General features: G+C 38.6%; 1 protein-coding gene across 1 annotated transcript; it reads left to right on the top strand.

The window, feature by feature from the left end:
* The first annotated feature begins 5,401 nt into the window (after positions 1–5,401).
* On the top strand, positions 5,402–18,132 carry LOC135610885 (uncharacterized). Its single transcript, XM_065105899.1, has 12 exons — positions 5,402–5,737; positions 5,832–5,933; positions 6,738–6,818; positions 9,824–9,933; positions 10,044–10,179; positions 10,259–10,357; positions 14,537–14,642; positions 14,741–15,114; positions 15,192–15,374; positions 15,466–15,663; positions 16,188–16,505; positions 17,650–18,132. The coding sequence occupies exons 1-12, from the start codon at positions 5,420–5,422 to the stop codon at positions 17,740–17,742; spliced, it is 2,118 nt and encodes a 705-aa protein (XP_064961971.1). The 5' UTR covers positions 5,402–5,419; the 3' UTR covers positions 17,743–18,132.
* The last annotated feature ends 850 nt before the right edge of the window (positions 18,133–18,982 follow it).

Below are 18,982 nucleotides of genomic sequence, written 5' to 3'. Positions count from 1 at the left end.
TCTTCCACCGTACGTTTACGATCGAACGACTGGTAGATCGGGATTCTAACGGTTGCGACGGACGTTAACACCACGGAGGCGCAATTATCACAGGTCAGGTGTACGAGATAAACGGTCCCAAAAGCCAGATTTAACGTCGATAAGACGCTCCCGCGTCTGCTGGCCGTCGCTCTCATGATGAACGAGATCGGGACGTCCACGTGACCAAGAAGGCCGGATCGCACGTTGTGTTAACTGAGGTGGGGGGGGTGACGTAGCAATTGTTCCACCGAAGGAATCTTCTCTTTTGGAGTCATTAACAGCAGCCGCCCATCCGTTCTGACGCGGAGGGGCCCGGTGGTACAATGGCTGTTGTGCGGGCCCCGAGAGGTCGGGACAATCGGGGTCCACAAGGGTAAGGACAAAAGAGTGGATGACCCGGAGGGTATGCCAGGGGGTGTTGAAAAAGCGTGTACGAACGGTTGGATGGAGCCAAGGGAGGGGGAATTGTAGGTTAAATATAAAAATTGATAGCCACGTATTTTTGGCTGCGGTAAGCCAGCAATGATTATTTTCTTTTATTCCAACGATGATTATTTTTTTCCCATTTAATTATAGTGCCCGAACAATAATCCTGTGGACGGTACAATTAACCTATGTGGAATGAACATTTTTCTCGAATTATAGGTTTCTTTGTTAAATAAATAACACTCTCACATTAAATATTTTCATAAATAATTATAAAAATACGTTAATTGTTAAGACAAAGAAGATATTACTCGAGAAATAGTAAATAAATTATTTATTATTACTTGCTAAATTTGAAAGTGGACGAAAGATAAAGATTAGTGTTGAAAATAATCTCTTTGAAATTAAAATAAGGTTTTTTTATATTAACCTTCCTTCCTTTTGCAAATTGGATTTGCTATTTTCTTTCTATAATCATGTCCGAATACATATAAGTCAATTATATTTGAATATTGATCGATCGTTAAATAATTTATTTTTATCTTTAATGATAATTTAAATTAGCGATCACATCGGACATACACCCAATAGTAATTTTTTTTTTTTGAAGATAACCTTAGTTCAAAAAACAAACTATATCAACTCGATATGAGCATGAGCACATATCATTTTCATATTACCTCTCACACATCTTTTTCTCTCTCTTTTTCTATTCTGTCATAAATAGCTGCGTTTGTCTTCTTCCTTTCTCTCCCTTCTTAATGTTATCATAAATAACTATCACTTTCTTCTTCCTCTTACAGCCTCCATCCCTGTCTTATTTTGGTTGCAAATATACATCCAAATAATTAGACCTTCAACTACTATTTACATTCATTTTTCAATCGCAATCACCAAATTATTCCCTTCATTAACTTTCTAAGACTAACAACCAAAACCTAAGGGAGTCGAAAAGGTCACCTAGTTGTCAAAATTCACACCCTAAGCAATAAGTATAGCATCAAAATCACTATTAAATAAATTATGTCCTATGCATAAATTTAATATTTTGAATAAATTAACCATGATCAATAATTTGTCTTATTATGAATATATATATTTATATATAGTTTTAGATTAATCAAAGTAGTAAGCACAGGAATGACAAGTTAAACACTGCACGAGGACAGTGAAGTCAGTGCACTCAAGTGGTAAGAATAATAGTGCACAAAGGACAGCGAAACCAATGCATTCAAGCAGCAAGCATAATGGTGAACAAGGACAGTGAAATTAGTGCACTCGAGCAGTGAGCATAATAGTGCACGAGGACAGTGAAATGGGTGCATCCATCTGTGGTGCTGCTCGCAGAATGTACACACACACTATGTACTTGTTCGGCATGCTAATGCAGAGAGACGATCAGAACCTAATTCACATGCACAGCGATGTCGTCAACACATAGTCCTCCAAGAACTCCATTTGATGTGAGAATATGACAGTCTTTGCTTCAGATTTTAGAATGGAGTTGTGCAGATCTAAATCCTCTCTCTCAAAACTACAGAATTAATTCTGCAGCATGAGAACTACTGGCAAACTGTTCTGACCTTCTCTGACCATGTTTTCAGCCCACCTTTATCTTTTCCCCTCCCCCCCCCCCCCCCCCACCCTTTTTATACCGAGGAAAAGTGGGTATCGAGCAGAAAAGTCATGCAGCCCACACTGTGGATTATGGATTTCACCAAACCTCACCCTGGACCATCCACTGTAAAATGAACTTTTTCTTTTTACTCGAACAAAGGATAATTCTGCATGTATACATATATGTATAGCAATGGAAAAGAATCAGAGACAGGACAAGTATTCTCATCTCTTTTTCATCAAAGACTAGCTAAAAAACATCTTTTGCTTTGCTAAAAGCATACAGCAGATGAGGAATTTTGGCTTTTGTTGATGTTGTTTTGGCATTAAAAGCTTGAATGTGTTCTGTTGATAGATGCATATTCTTGTGTGAGGGTGTCTTGCATTTCATCATCATCATCATCTTCTTCTTCCTCTTTTCATCCGTTGCATGGATAATATCCTTTCCACAGCATCAAGGGAAAAAGAAGAAAGAGAGAAGACACAAAAGAAGAGCTTGGCCCTGCCTTGCATGTCCAGAACAATCGGGCAAATCATGTCCAATTTGATAGTGCAATCAATGGCGCTCCCGTGGATCCCCACCACCTTGGCTTGCCTGGGAAATGGTCGACCTGGTTCGAAGGCCATCCTATACAAGAAAGGACAGAGCACTGTTAGATCCAGATGGCAATCGGAAGTGGAGTCTGTTCGATGACCACAGTGTGTGTGTGGGCTGAGACTTCACGTAGAACAACACAGGGAAAGGTTGTCGAGGACAATGGAAGCTTTGAGAGCATGGATGCACATGGACGAAGTGGGCACGGACGACAAGGCCAATTAGACCCCTTGGCTAAAGGGCTCATCCCTTTCAGCAGGATTAGGTTTGCTGCGCAAAAGGACCACAGGCGCCATGGCTTTTATCCCGCGAGACTACAGTAGTCTTCCTTGGGTGGGCTTAAGCAGACAAGGAGGCTGATGACATGGGGAGTGGACCACTTAATGCCAAAGATTGCATCTACAGCTCGTGTCGTAGTCCAGGGGGAAAAAAAGCCTTCTTTCATGCCCTTCTCCTCCTCCTCTTCTTTCTTTTCATCGCTGGGAGAGATACCCGATGGTTAGGTCACAGGATGTGGGGCTTCTACTTTGCCTTTCTCCCGTGGACAGTAATGTGATCGAACCCCGGGGGACCATGCGGTTGATAGAGATGGACGGGGAAGTAGATGCCCACCAGTGGCCACACTCGGAGATGCTTCAACCAATGAACACCTACAAAGAGGTGGTCGGTCTTCTTGCTGAACGCGATACTTAATAATGCTGATATCGCATGACATTTCGACTGTAAAATTTCAATCTTCGAGCTCATTCCATCTGCTGGGAGATGGACTTTCCGGGGAATCACCTACTGAGATCTTTGGAAGTTCCAAGATCTCGGATCACTGTACATGATTCTACTCTGCATGTGATGTGCTCCAAGGAAATTATGAGACCCCTTGTGGTCCTAGGAAGGATGTCGCAGCCTTTATCACCTTTTTCCTGCTAAAGGTGGTAGGAACTTCCCTAGCTAGCCTCCCTGATGAGAAAGATGTGAATGAGAGCTCCACTCATCATGCATGATCCATACAGGAAAAAGACAGGAGTGGGGATGGGGAGCACTGAGGAATCTCAAAGCTTTTGGAGAGGGGACCTGACCAGTGCGAGAGAAAGAGGTGCCATGGGTTTGGTTTACTTTCATGTCCTCAGAAAAAGCTCTGTTAGTGCTCCGGTGGTCCTCCTAACGCCAAGGGCCTCCATCTGAGGTCTCGAGCAGTGTTGGCTTCGAGTCGTGCTTCATGGATGGAACACAAGCCCAGAGAGAACAAAAAGAGTGCAACAACACAAGAATCTCCACCATGGCTCCTCGAGCTAGATAGTTGATACCCACAGATAGACTGTTCTCGGTTATGGCCAAATGCAGATCGTAGATTCGTTCTATGGCCGAGGGAAAGTGCTGATTCTTGTTGTTGGGTTTCGAGTTTGGAATTCTTCTGCAGAGCTACTCGTGGCATGATGCATGCTCCAGCGATGCCGGCCGAACTAAACAAAGTTTGTAGCCCAAACATCATCCGAGAAGAATGGTCTTGAACGCTATTTCCTCGGGTTTTTACCACGATCGTAAGCTTGGGCTCATGGCAATGTGATCTCTGGTCCACTGAGAAAGAAATGAAGTGCGGAGCTTATATGGATCACATGCTTCGTGACAATCGACGCCTCTCTTGGACAAGAAAGAGGAGGAGAAGAGACGTGTCTTCGAGATGGCTCATGAACTGGGAGAACTTTAGCCACAAGTGCCGATGTTATGGTGGATTCAGAGCCATATGTTGCTGTACAAGGCAGAGCTATCCTTGTCGACGGAGAGCCACAACTGCAGCTCTCGAGCTGCCACTGTTATTTGCACTTGATCATGTCAATATGCCATTATTCTGCAGAGGAGGGGAATTCTCTGAGGCTGACAATGGCCACCAGAATGCCATATTTATTGACTGTGATGGTGCTGCTGCTTCGTGTTGTCAGCTTTGGTTAGATCAGGCAAAGTGTGCAAAAAGAACCAGAAATTGTAGAATGCAGGTGAGTTCGAAGAAGGAATCGCGTACCGGTGCACTCCTCGATCTCGTTCATGATCAACGAAAAAGAAGATCAAACGAAGGGCTTCTCAACTTGAACGATTAATAGAAAATTATCATACGACGATTGGAGGAGACATATAAGGAAGGAATGATAATAAATATCATTATATATATATGTATATAATGTTGACAAATACAAATACTCTTGTTGTAGTACATTATGACCATAATTAGATACATGTATTGTGTTACATCGAACGATTTCCATTTCACATAAATGACACAATGCATGTGCAACAAACATACACTATTCGTCTCTGTCTCGGTCCAATCCGAGCCCAAATTAAGACGTTTCGTCGGCCCAAATTTCTGAATCTTATGCTCATTAATCGATTCCATAATCTCACTATCAAGGCTCTGATCGATAAAAACACATGGCCAATAAAGACGAGTTAGGACATTATTACTTGTCGTTACTGCGTATTTGGCCAGCAATGTCCACCAAGTCGAGCCAAAAACGCTTGATAATATATAATATTATCATTAAAATAAATATGATATAATTTAGTAAATTAGAAATAGATACTGATCACTATCTATTATTTTATTAAACGTAATAATATTGCTCACCCAAATAGATAATTCCACTCCAATCGTTGAGTGTGGATCTTTATCTTGGATCCGTAACTGTTGGATCCGACCCGACTCCGAAACCGCACGATTCCTTGTGTCAAATATCTCCCCATCGCCTCCCCTCTTGTTCACGAAGGCTGATGATGGAGTCGATGCCGGTGAATTGGGAAGCGCTTGACTCGCTCGTCGTCGATTTCGCCAACTGCGAACGCCTCTTCTTCCTCGACGACTCCTCCTCTCCCCCGACCTCCCCGCCAATCTCTCCCTCCTCCTCCTCCTCACCCTCCTCCACTCCCATCCCCTCCTCCTCCTCCTCTTCCTACCGCTCGCGCCTCCTCATTCGCCAGATCCGACGGTCGATCGAGGCCGGCGACGTCGATGCCGCCATCCATCACCTCCGACTCCACGTGCCCACGGTCCTCGATGATCGCCGCATCCTCTTCTGGCTCCAAAAGCAGGTAACGTTAGGCTTCAACAAGTCATCCTTTTGTGCTTATTTGTTTGTTCGCTGTGGACGGTTTGATTAATTGCGGCGATTTCGTATATTTCTAGAAATTTATCGAGCTTTTGAGGAGGGGGACCGAGAGAGATCGTGATTTGGCCATCGAGTGCCTTCGCGTGGCTCTTGCTCCTTGTGCCCTCGATTCATACCCGGTAATTTTTTATCTTGATTATCCTTCAATAATTGTTTTCTTTGACCCTCATCGTGTGTTATCTTTAAAATATTTTATTAGTTAGGGCAGGGATGATATGAGGATTAGCGGGTGGGTACTGCACATTTGGAAGTTTAATTGCTTTTGTTTGTATACATTGGGAATTCTTGCTACTGATTCTAACATATGTTTGAACACTTTGTTGTCCCCAATTTTGTTGTTTCATACTGGAACTGCATAATTGTGGCTGTTTGAGTATATAATATGAGGCTCGAGGGTTGCCTAAATTAAGATAAGTAGCAGCTTTGCCTACCTTTGAGATATTGATAGTTGAGGATTCTACATGTTAGATATTAAATGTACTCTGCTGCTTGTACACATGGGAGTTTGGCATGGTTCATGTTAGCATAGTGCTTGTGGGTTAGGATCAAGTGCCATCTATTGTTGACATTCATAGCATACTTGTTATGATTGATTAGAAAGATAAACATGAGCATCATTTGATAACTAGAGTAAATTTTGTAGGAAAACATTTATCTTTTACTGCCATCTTGATGTTATTATGCTTATTCATCGATAAAAGTCAGACTTACTAAAAAGTTTGAAACATGGCATATATGTTTAGTCATCCTAGTGAAGAGATAACTATGCACAATTTGCTCAAAAATTCAAAATCTTTTAGGTTTGCTGCACGTTGTTGATATGTAATAGCACCTGTTATCTTTTCTAATGTTTAACACATGTTTCATGTCCATGCATTTTGTTTTTAATTCTGTATGTTTTTACATGTTTATCCATTCTGTAGGAAGCTTATGAGGAGTTTAAACATTTGCTCTTGGCATTAATATTTAATAAAGAAGATCAAAATTCTCCTGTGGCACATGAGGTAATTACATTAATCCTTTCTTGTTACACAAGAAATTTGGTCGTAATTTATGTTTTTTTATTGTCAAGAGTTATATCTTTGAGAAAACTTTTTGTTGTTTTCACATGTGTTATGGTTTGTTATTTGGAATATCTACCATACCGTTGCAAGATGTGATGATTGTGAACAGCACCAGCGCACCTCTTATTCAGCATCTTTATTCCTTTCATGCTCACCTCATATGTTGTCAGCGTCTTCAACTTAAAACTTGTGCCTCATCTATTAAGGAAATTAAGGAATAATTGACATGTTAGCCTACTGGGTTCTCTTCAAGATTTGTGCCTTATGGTATCACTGATTGAATTTTTTGAAATAAAATGTTGTTGAACTATTTTTGGAGAAATAAACTTCAAATATTAAGATACTACAGACAGAAGCCAGCCATTTATTCTTTCTGAAATATCATTAGTTGTAAAACTTCTCTGAGAGTTCGAGTTTCTTTGTTTTTTTCCACTTTGTCTGTGAGGTGGTAAAACATTAATTTAACAGTAAGAATAATATGGAAGGATCTCCAGTACAGTTTTGAAAATCAGATTTTTGCAATTTGAGAGGTATATATCCAATTGGACATGCATACTTGAACTTTTTCTTGGTCCTTACCTACAAAATGATTACTGGAACATGCCTGCAACATTGTATATTATGTTCTGGTAGTCCAGGTTCATATTGGTATGAGATGTGGTTGTTTTGCATTCATATTCATAAGATATATTTCAATATTAGCGGATTAGTGCAGTGCAACCTTATTTAATATTGCAGCTTGGTGTGTCATGGATAAAAGTCATAGAAATATTCATTCTACTTGCTGGGTTAAGACTCCGTAAATGAACCCTAGTTATACCTTTCTTTACTGGGATCCTTGTGCACTAGACTGCCATTTTATATGCATTGCCATATGTTAGAAGAATTTAATATTCAGATTATAGTTTAGGCTGAGTGCATGATTCTTCAAAGTTATGTGGTCAAATCTTATATCCATCTCATCTTATTTTTAGTTTGTACACCATGTGATCGTTGGGTTCTCATATTGATTTGATCCATATATTGGGTTGTAAGGGAATTTAATGCAAGAATGTGCATTTACTGGTGGGAGACATTCCAGAATTCTAGTCGAAGCTAAATGTAATTGACGAGATTGGTTCCATGTACAATAATGTATGAACTTGTCAAACAGTTTTAGTTGATATGCTATCCCCAGGTTCAAGGCTTTGTCATGTCATCTACACTGCGAATAAAGTCTTGGACCAATGGGTTTTTTTTCTGTTGAAAATGACAGGTTTTCAAGCATAGAATATTGTATATAGCACTTATGGGTTGCTCATGCCAATCCTGATGACCCATTCTGGTTGTCATGTACCATGTTGGCATGGTATCTTCTAAGGAATCACTCCTCTTATTTTAAGGTTTCTCTAGTTCAAAGAGAGACACAATCCAAGGGTATAATTAAGGATAACCGCACTACTATACTAATGCAAATCACTGATAAGTACAATACAAAATATTAAAAAGATGTCCAGGCATGTCTTTGGGGCTTGCAATCTCTCTTATATATGATATTCTAATAACAAAATTTCTAACTGATCTAGACTAATATTAAAATACCAATATGTTATTGAATATCACTGCTGCATCATCCTTAGTTTAATACCCCGATTAGGAGTTTCCAGGCTATGGGTGGCTCTCTGGAATTGTGTGATCAAACATAGAATTATGATCCCTTTCCGGTTGATGATAGGAGTTGGAAATACCTATTTTTTGAGTTGGATATGGAGGCATGCAGGATGTGATATAGCAGACAACATTGTGACAGCTCTCTTGCTAAGGCACACCCTTTCCCCAAGCTTGTGTAGCTAATTTCTGCTACAGTTCCATCCAAGATCAGACAAAATTGAAGTCTCAAACCATCTCTGTTATCGTCTGACATCTTTAGCTTTGTGCTTAAATATACTCTCTTTATGTTTCAATCTCATTGTATGGTGAGGAAGTCACACTTAAGTTCGTTAGTGTGATCCACAAGCCATCACATGCCTAGTATGATGCTGATACCATCCATATCAATCTGTTCCTACCTCGTACTTTTAGTGGAACATGGTTGCATCTTCTTTGACATTCAAACTAGCATCCATCTCCCAAAAAGACATCAAAGGTTAAAATTGTCTCTACTTTGAGCTTCAACTTCTGAAGGAAATCAAGGTTGTTGAAGTTATAGGTTAAGCTTTTATTTATCGGCATGCTGAGAAGGTAGTTGTTCACAGAAATTAGGCTTTTCATGTCCTTCAATTCTGGAGGTTCTCTGGACAAAGCATGTAGAGATACCTTTTGGACATTCTTTGGTGGAGATGTCAGATCAATTTAAAGTTTTCCTGTTCTTCATTGCCCTGGTTAGCCTGATATTAACTATGGTTTAGTGTCCACTTTTCGTCACAATGGAAACATAGACTTTTGCTCTGTGCTCAGTTAACTCGATGGTTGTTGGAGTTCTGGTTGCCATTGGCTTTGATGTTGTAGAATTAGCTGACTTTACTATCAGGGTATGGATTCCACCCTTGGTTTAAGGATTGGCCTACCTAACTTCATTGTGGGGTGTGGTTGAGAATAACTTACCTTTGATTTTGAGGTATGAAGTAGTCTTCTAGTATGATAGTCATTCTATGATTCCGGCCTCATCAAGACCATCAAAGTAATGTAGTGGGCTTGGCTAAACTTTATTGTTAACATGATTGTTGGGGTCACCAATAACATGGTTGGCCAGGATACTTGAGACAGGTCAGGTAGCATATTGCTGATGTTGTCAAACCCTTTCTAGTATCCCAATTCAAATTCTAACTGAAACAGCTATACTACCTGTAATATTAGAGTTGGGGTTTGCTGGTTAACCATGTGAATTCTATTGCAGTACTTTTTGATTTTAAAGATAAATTTCTGTAAATGCTACTGCATAAATGAGAATGTTTCATGTGAATCAGTGGTCTGAAAGAAGGAGATTTGACCTTGCTGGACTGCTATCTTCCATTCTAAGAGCTCATTTACATGCCTATGATCCAGTTTTTTCTATGACTTTGAGATATTTAATTAGGTATGTTTCTGGGTCTCTTTTTTTTGGATTTGCAAAAGAAAATCTTTCTTATTTCTGTGAACTCTTTAACCTGCAGCAGCTCTGTGACCTTAGCACCCATTTATGTGCAGTATTCATAAAGTATTTTGCTGCCGTCAAGGTGTTTCATCCCCTATATCAGATCTCACTGAGCGATTGCTTCTAGAGGATAGGGACCCTTCAGCAACCCCTCAAGAGAGTTTGTATGAGGCACCTCCTTTTGATGAAGTAAGCAACCGCCTTGGTTATTACTTCGTCTTTAAAAAAATTTCTGGATGTGTTTTATGTTTTAAGTGATAACTCTCAGGTTGACATTCAAGCCCTTGCACATGCTGTGGAGCTGACAAGACAAGGAGCAATTGATAGCTTAAGATTTGCTAAAGGGGATTTATATCAGGCATTTCAGGTTATTTATTACCGACATGTCACTGCATCTTTCTATCTTCATACGTTGTGTATTTGATGAATATATAGTTTTTTCCCTATAGAGTTTTTATTGCAGGCATTGTACCTATAAAAGATAGGATGAAGTACTTGCACATCTTATGTCTTATTTTGGTAGCTAAGTCCTTCAAAGTTCAATCAATTACATTTTGCTTGAATCTGGTAATTCTTGCAACCAAGAATTGCCTTCTCTCTATTTATGTCATTCCTTTCCCCTGACAGATTGGTGTTTACATTACTATTCCATACTGTCATGGAATGTCATGCGTGCTGGTGTCAAGAGGAGGCTCTTTGACACAGTCAAAAAGAGAAAAATTAAAAGGAGAAGACTCAGATTATTACTCTGAAACAGGAAACACATGAAAACATTGACTTATCTGTTCTTTGGGCTCTTTGATAACAACTGGTGGTGGCCAAGAGTTATAGGTAGTTATCTGTAGAGGTGTTACGGCGCTCAGGTTTGACATGGGAAAGACATCAAGGAATGGAGTGACATGCCTAGGTGGTCAGGTTGGCCAGCAAGTACAGAGATGATGGGATCAGAGTGTGTGTGTGTGTGTTGAAGGAATGTACAGAGAGCACACTCTACATGACACAAATATATGGCTCCATGTCAGAATCAATTGAAACATGATTTTTGGCTGAAACAAGCTGACGTTCTTGTTTTTAGGTTTGGCCACTGAAGTTAAGATTGCCATGTAGCATTTACTACATTTTTAAACTGTTATGCTTTGCTCAAAAGGTTACACCTGTTCATCATGATGATTAAATTGGGCGATTTCTGAAGCAATGATTTATCTGTTAGGTTATTTTGCCGACATTTGCCCTAGAATTCCAAAATTTTAATTTGTTCTCTTCTTTATGGTATCAAAATTTGAAGTCAATAATTTGGGATTCCTAGTGAACAAGCTGTCTAACCAGGCAAACATGATGCTGTCCCAATTGCCTAATCTTTCTAGCTAATCCTCTATTAACATTGACAATATTCCTTAGGTCCAGATATGCTTATAATCGTACACACCAGGACACATTTGTGAATAAATTGGATAAAATCACATATAACATATTTGGAAATACTTGGTATAGAAAAAAGGTATAATAGGAACTAAGATGCATATTGGCAAAGGCTTAGTACTCAAATTAGAAGACATAAGATTTGTATAGTTTTCAAGTTAAAGAATATTTCTCAATTATGTTTTAGTTAATAAAATTTTGAGTTACCATGAGAAGAAGACACCACAGACGTTCGCCTTGCACACGGAAGCCGTTGGTCAGAGGCTGTCTGAGGGGGTGACAACGAAGGAGGAAGAGGAGAAAGAGAGGGGAAGGGTTAGTTAGAGGAGGACAACGCTATCACTGTTTGTTGGAGAGGAAGACAATGGCATCGTTGTTGTTCACCGAAAAGGAAGACGAATCTACCTCTGCCACAATTCATTGGAGAGGAAGACATCGTTGTCGCGATTAGGTTTCCCAAGGGGGCAAGCACTCAATCGTGTGGGGTGGGTGGGGGTTAAGATACATTGACTTTGGTCCAATTAAACCAGAATCAAGTAACTAATACATTTAGAACCATGTGGGTTAGGCATTTTGATTTTGGTGGTTCTAGAAATAGACAAGAGAATATAGTTAAATTGGATGGACAAAAAATCTATTTAAGTAAAAGCTTTAGATATCTTGGATCAATTATTCAATAAGATGGAGAAATTGATGAAGATATTATTCATAGAGTAAAAACAGGATGGTTAAAGTGGTGAGAGGCATAAGAGTCTTGTGTGATCATTGAATATCTTTAAGATTAAAAGAAAAATTTTATTAAATAGTTGTGAGACCAACAATGCTTTATGGATCTGAGTGTTGAACAGTTAAAAAAAAACATATACAAAAAGTTTATGCTGCTGAGATGAGAATGTTGAGATAGATGTGTTGAGTTACTAGGAAGATAGGAAAAGAAATACTTTTATTCGTGAATAACTAGGTGCCGCTTCGATAGAGGATAAGATGAGAGAAAATCGTTTAAGATAGTATGGGCATGTGCTGAAGAGACCTTCGGATACGATAGTCAGAAGAAGTGAAATAATTAATGTAAGTGTTATAAGGAGAGATAGAAGAAGACTTAAAAAGACTTTAGTAGAAACTATAAATAAGATTTAAGCACTCTGAACTTAACTAAACATATGACTTTTTATGAGTCTCAATGGCGACAAAAGATCCATGTAACTGAGCCCAAATAGTTGGAACTTACGGCTTTGTTGTTATTATTGTTGTTGGGTTAGGTGGTTCGATCAAACCAGAATTAAGAACCATATCCACACATCAATTGAATCAAGCGAGCACTTGGCCTGCCCAGTGCTTGGGCCTAGGCACGCATCTAAGCTGTGCCTAGTTGAAGGCGCTCTCTTGGACCTATTCCCAAGTGCTCGGGCCTTGCCTTGCCTCACCTTGCCTAGGTGTGTAGACGAGCGCCCGAGCACCCCGTGATTTCCTTGGAAAATCTTAGGAGATAGCTTTGCAATTTAATTCTGGTTATTAAATGGAAAATGAGCATGTGAGATGCAGATTTTGACAGGTTAAATTTCTTACTGCAGACTATGTATGCTATATATAATGGAAGAGTAAGATGACATTGAGATTGTTGAGGGAAAAATTACTCTTGTCCAGGTGAATTCTCTAATGTTAGATTTTGGAACCAAACTGTCATATTAGAATAAATAATCTCTATCTATTTCATTGTATGTATTTTCACACAGAGAAAAGGAAAACATATTGGTTAAATGGATGTATGGTATAGTATAAAAGAAAATTGTCGGGCAATAATTAGGTTTAGCAAGATCTGGCATTGCTTTTGTAAGGCCAAGAGCAATAGAAGCTATTCAAGCACCATGCTTTCATCTTGTGAAAAACTAAATAATTCATATAGAGACTTGGAAATCACACTTTTAACTTGCAGATTTTCATGGTTGTGGAAAATTGTATGGAAAAAAAAAAAAAGCTCGGGAGTTGGTTCTTGTTGGGTATGTGAAAACATTTAAGTGGAGGATACAGAAAAAATTATGGTGTCATAGAGAGAATTGGCAATCACTCTTTTTAGTTGCAGATTTTTCATAGTCATGTAAAACTTGATGGGAAAAATTCACACTAATTTTCTAGCTGCTTAAGTATTATCATGTGAAAAGTAGTAAGTCCCTTTCTCGGGGTTCTTTTTTTTCATTCTTGTGTTTCATACAACGAGTTCTTTTATTTGTTTCCTTGAGTTGGTTCCTCAATAATTAGTCGTTATACCTATGCTTTTGGTTTTATAAATAGTTGTATTTGAGCTGTCATTTTTCATTTTTTTTCTACATCTTGTTATTCAATAGAAAATCTAGCTCACCTTTAGTAGTCAAGAACCTCTGCAGTGGCTGCTGTTGTGATTTTACAGCTGCCTTGGTGGTTAAATATTTATTTAACACTACCTTACAGTCAAGGCGTAAGATGATGATGAAACCAGTATTGTGAGATCATAGCTTCAGCTATTGATACTATCGAGCCATTTGGTATCTGGATGCTGTCAATATTCATTGAGTTATGTTTATGTTTTTTACTGGATGATGGCTGTGCTGATCATATTTTGTATAGAAACTCATGGAAAATTAACTTCAACAATGAGCTTCAGTAATGAGAGGTTGACTATATGCTCTCAAGTATAATCTGTTATAACTCTGGAGCTATACATTAATTGTGATGATCATTATGTTCAAGCTGTCTGGAGATGTTGGAGTTGAGTATCACTGTAGATCTTCCACATTTGATATCTTATGCCTTTTCCAAGGGCTGAAGTTATCAACTGCCAATTCAACTGTGTTTATTTCATTGCAAGTTATGTCAACATGGTTGTGTATCGTTTACCTCAACCTCATACATGATATAAATAAGAATACCTTAAGAGGCTTGCTAGCTGCTGGATTTTCATATAGGAACTGAGTAGTCATTTCCAATGCATTATGTATCTGCCTTGGCACACAAAACCTCCATCCAGGCTAAGTATGCAGAATTTGTCAACTATGATGTTATGATTTGTGCTTAAGTTGTTTGTTTCCTTGATATCTTCTATTTAGTGAAACTCCTTAAGATAGTCACTGTTCCCTCTTCTTAATTATTTCAGAATGAATTGTGCCGGATGAAATTGGATCTTTCAATTCTTGACAAGCTTGTCCATGAGTACTGTGTTTATAGAGGCATCATTGATGGAGTTTCTAATTCTCCACCAGGTATAACATGATACGACATAGTCACTTTTAATTGTGAATACATTTGAATTGTGAGATCATCCTGTGGTATAACTATGATCTTGAACATAATTCATCAGGGGATTGCTCTTCAAACATAGAATGCACAAGTAGTAAACTCTCTGATGGTGAAACTTCTGTGAACAATGCTGATGCTGAAGGTTTTCCGGAATCTTATGCTGATGTCATAAGCATTGGTGAATCAAGATTTGCTAGCGAAGTGATTAACAATCATGAAAATTGCAGCATTAGTGATGTTAATAATCAAGAGACTTGTTATAGAAGGTTGAGAAGGAGCAGAAATTATTCAACGGGACATAGGAGACGAAAAAGGTGGAGGGGCCGGGTTGAGGAGCTGGAATATTCGCCACGTTCTTCTGTGCTGGGGATACCGAAACCAGAAGTTATGGGTTGGCCACCACGTGGTTCTGAGGATACAATTCAGGAAGAACTAGTAAGCTTGATTTTGCCAGAATAAATTTCCACATTTGCAGTTATAAGACTGGTAGCTGATTTTGTTCTCTTTTTCAGGACTGCAAAAACTTGTCTTTCTCTGAGAGTTTGAAAAATGTAGAGGATCATAAATATGAGATTATTTTAGAGATGAGGGAACTGGCTTGCAAGGGAATGGCTGCAAAAGTTGTGGAAGAAATAAATGCAATAGATCCAGACTTCTTTATCCAAAATCCTAATCTATTATTTCAACTAAAACAGGTGCAACTGTTGCTGTTTGTTCTAGTCGGTCATATATGTTCTCAATGAAGTTCAAAGGATCATGATGTTTTAATTTATGCATTGATGTCAGGTGGAGTTTCTTGCTCTTGTCCAGAGTGGTGATCTTGCTGAGTCTCTCAAGGTCGCATGTACTCATTTAGGCCCTTTAGCTTCACAAAACCAAGATCTGTTGAAGCCTTTGAAGGAAACTTTGTTGTGTCTGCTTAAGCCTAGTGAAGATGCTTTTACAAAAGGGACTCCTTGGCCTATCCTTGCCACATCTCTGCAGGTGATTTTTTTTTTTTTTTGCTTCTTTATTTGGTTAATTAAAAGTTGCTGACTTATTTGCTTGTTTGTCAGTTTCTCTTTTCCTTTCTCTTTTGTCTATGCTTGTAAATTGAACAGAATTTGTACATTAAGTTCCATTTTCTTGTTTGGTTGGCTGGCTTATATAAGAGGGAAAACACCTTGGAGAAATATCCATGTTGTCTTTATTTGGAGTTATCTTTCTTGGTCATTTGTCATGATTTGACATTTCACAGTACATTGACTATACTGCTTGGTAAATGCAATATACTGTTTAAATACCAACATTAAATAAATTGTAGAACATTCTTGGTGTAAACACAATATTCCAAATACTTGAAAATATTTTTTTGAATGTCCTGATTGGTATGTATTAGTCTGGTAGGGTTCATTAGTGGTACTGGACTGATATAATTAATTTTGTAGTTGACTACTTGGAGAAAGATGCTGCTACTCCTGCTTTATCCAAACCATTGTGCCAATTAATGCATTTTTCTCTATGGACAGGTTGCAATGGGTAAGAAGTTTGGTATTGAAGAACCACAACTTATGAGGATAGTGAGAGCGACACTTCATACGCACAATGAGTGGTTTAAGTTTCAGATGTGCAAAGACCGGTTTGAACAATTCCTGAAAATAGATCAACTGAAAGATATTGATACTCCAATGTCCAGTAATCCTGCAGCGAAAGCATTGTTAGATGACACTGCAAATGGATCTCAGATCACTATATGTTCAAGTAGCAAGATGCAGGAAGATGGTGGAAGCCCACAAGCATCATCTGGCGAAAATGTTTGCGATGAAAATGCAATACTTAAAGTTATGGTAAGATTTAGTTCGGCCTTTTCTTACCTTTGATTTTGGAAAATGGTCCATTGGTTGGATATTGTTTGTATCTATTCTTGCAACTTCTCTGTTTTCCCATACTACTGATCTACACAATTTGGCATTGCCAACTGTAGCCATTCCCAAAACTGCAATTAACTGTAGGAGTTTTGGATGTCCATATGCATCTCTTTCCATCTTTTGTATATTTGTCTTATGCTAATATTTTTTTATCAATCCTTACAGATTTAGTAAAATGTGGTCCGTTCCAAGTTCCAAGTTGGTTGCTGGATTTATATTGATGCTGGCGATAGCGGTTTATTTCCTCCGTAAAAGCATGACAATTTTGCTATTAGAAAAATACATATCTAAGTGCACTAAGTACACAGTCCGAAAATAAGAATTGCAGACTTTGCACTTTTTCACAACTGAAGAATGATATTGTTCATGATCATATGCAAAGTTTTGACTATTATATCTAGAGTGCAGTTGTTCATTGTAAAAGGAAAAATAGAAAATGCAGTTGAAGACTTAAAATCTTCCAATATGCAAGTAACAATATATATGATGGATCCACTTAGGGGTAAGTTCTTTGAATCATATTTGGGATAAAAATTTGCCATGCTACTTGAAATATGGATTTTTGTTTGGGGAGCTAATTTCATATTCATGAAGGTGTTTACAAATTATCACTGCCATGTAACTCTTTCATACTTGTCTACCTCAGCAGTACCTATTAGTCAGCTAAAATCCTTTCACAGTTATGGTTTGCTTTTATGCCATGTCATTGTCACTGAGCCTGCCCTTTTTATATGCTATGTCATTGTCATGTCATTGGCTGCATGTTGAAGGAATAAATGCACTTTAATCTTTGTGTGGATTTTTCTGAAGTGTATATAAATTTGCATACTTGTTTGGTTTTTGCATCACTTGATAATTCCAAAAAAAATTGTAAACTCATCTGTGATCTAATATATGGAAGACGAGGCTGAGAGTTGGAAAAATAGGGATACCATCTTCACATAGAGTGTATCTTGTTGCCCAGTGGGGCCGTACTTGTGAATTTTGCTATCAGTCTTGAATGTTTACATGTCTTATCTTGTTCTTGGGCCACCTTGATGTGAATGCCTTGCATCTGTCGCAGGAATTCCTGGCTTTGCCGCGGGCTGATGCGATTCATCTTCTCATGCAATACAATGGGAATGCTGATACTGTCATTCAGCAGATATTCTCTTAGTTTGTCATGTAAATCATGATCGAAGATTTGTCAGGTTTTTTTTTATATATAGTACATTTTTTATTGGATTGGTTTCACAGATATACTTAATGTGTTTTTCTCGGTGTACTACAGAAGCCTAATATGCTCTCACACCAAACTGTATAATTATTTCTCTGCTCTTCATAGAATCAATCCTATGTTCGTAAACATCACGTGTCTGTAATTGACATATGCCAACGACTTGGTGTATTCAGGAGCAGTCATGATCCTGAGAGTATTGTTTTTTTGTGTTTGCCGTGATAGCTAAAAAGTGTTGGAAGATGGGAAAGAGGAAAAGAAAAAACAGAAAAACATGTACTATATGGTTCTTTGATGTGTAAAGAAAACATGGAGATAATTGCTTTTGCATCTGATAATGTTCCAACAAGTGAATATATCTCTCATGGTATTGTACTTGTATGGTGTTGTTGCAGGAGAGGTTCTGTTAAACTCATTTCACATATTCACGATGGACGTGAAGCAGGAAAGGTTGGTTCATTTCTTAGCTTCCCTTTTGTTGTTTCAGATACTAATACTACTACTGCGGTGATCTTAGGTTTTCCCCTCCCCTTTTTTTCTTTCTCTCATCGTCTTCTCTGTTTTCCAGCCCATGTCAATTTTTTATTTTCCCCTAAGAATACTCTTCTCTTCTCGTTTGGCTTAGTCTCTCTCTCTCTCTCTGCTCTTTATACTTGTCCGTTTTCTGCGTGAACACTTACTTTTGTCGACTTTCATTGCCAATTATAATCTTAATTAAATGATATTTTTCGAATATACTTAAATCTTTTAAGACTTTTGTTGATATGGAGGCTTGAGGAAAAAAAATCAATGCACGCACTCTTACCCCTTCAAAACATCAATTTCGTAGCCGTTATATCTAGAAGCATCACCCGCAAACAAATCGAGTAATCGAGATCGGTCCGCCGCCACAATTCCGTTTCAACAATTTCTGCCGTGAAGACGCCATCAATCATCGAGGATCGACATGTTTGACATCATCCTCCAAGGAAACCAAAGAAGGAAGATTAGACCCGCTTTGCCTCCCTGCACCGCACGTTGCATCCGAAGCAATGAGCCATGCCCTGAGCTAAGAGAATAATATCCTCAGCCAATCAATGCCCGTCGTCCGACACTCTTTCGTATCATTCCCAACCGCCTCACGGTTGCCAGAGAACAAACACCTTATGGTCAAATTACTCCTTTCCTCCCAGCTTCCAAC

The sequence above is a fragment of the Musa acuminata genome, chromosome BXJ1-2 (assembly GCF_036884655.1).
Source record: "Musa acuminata AAA Group cultivar baxijiao chromosome BXJ1-2, Cavendish_Baxijiao_AAA, whole genome shotgun sequence".
NCBI lineage: Eukaryota > Viridiplantae > Streptophyta > Magnoliopsida > Zingiberales > Musaceae > Musa > Musa acuminata.
This window is presented reverse-complemented; position numbering and strand designations above follow the sequence as displayed.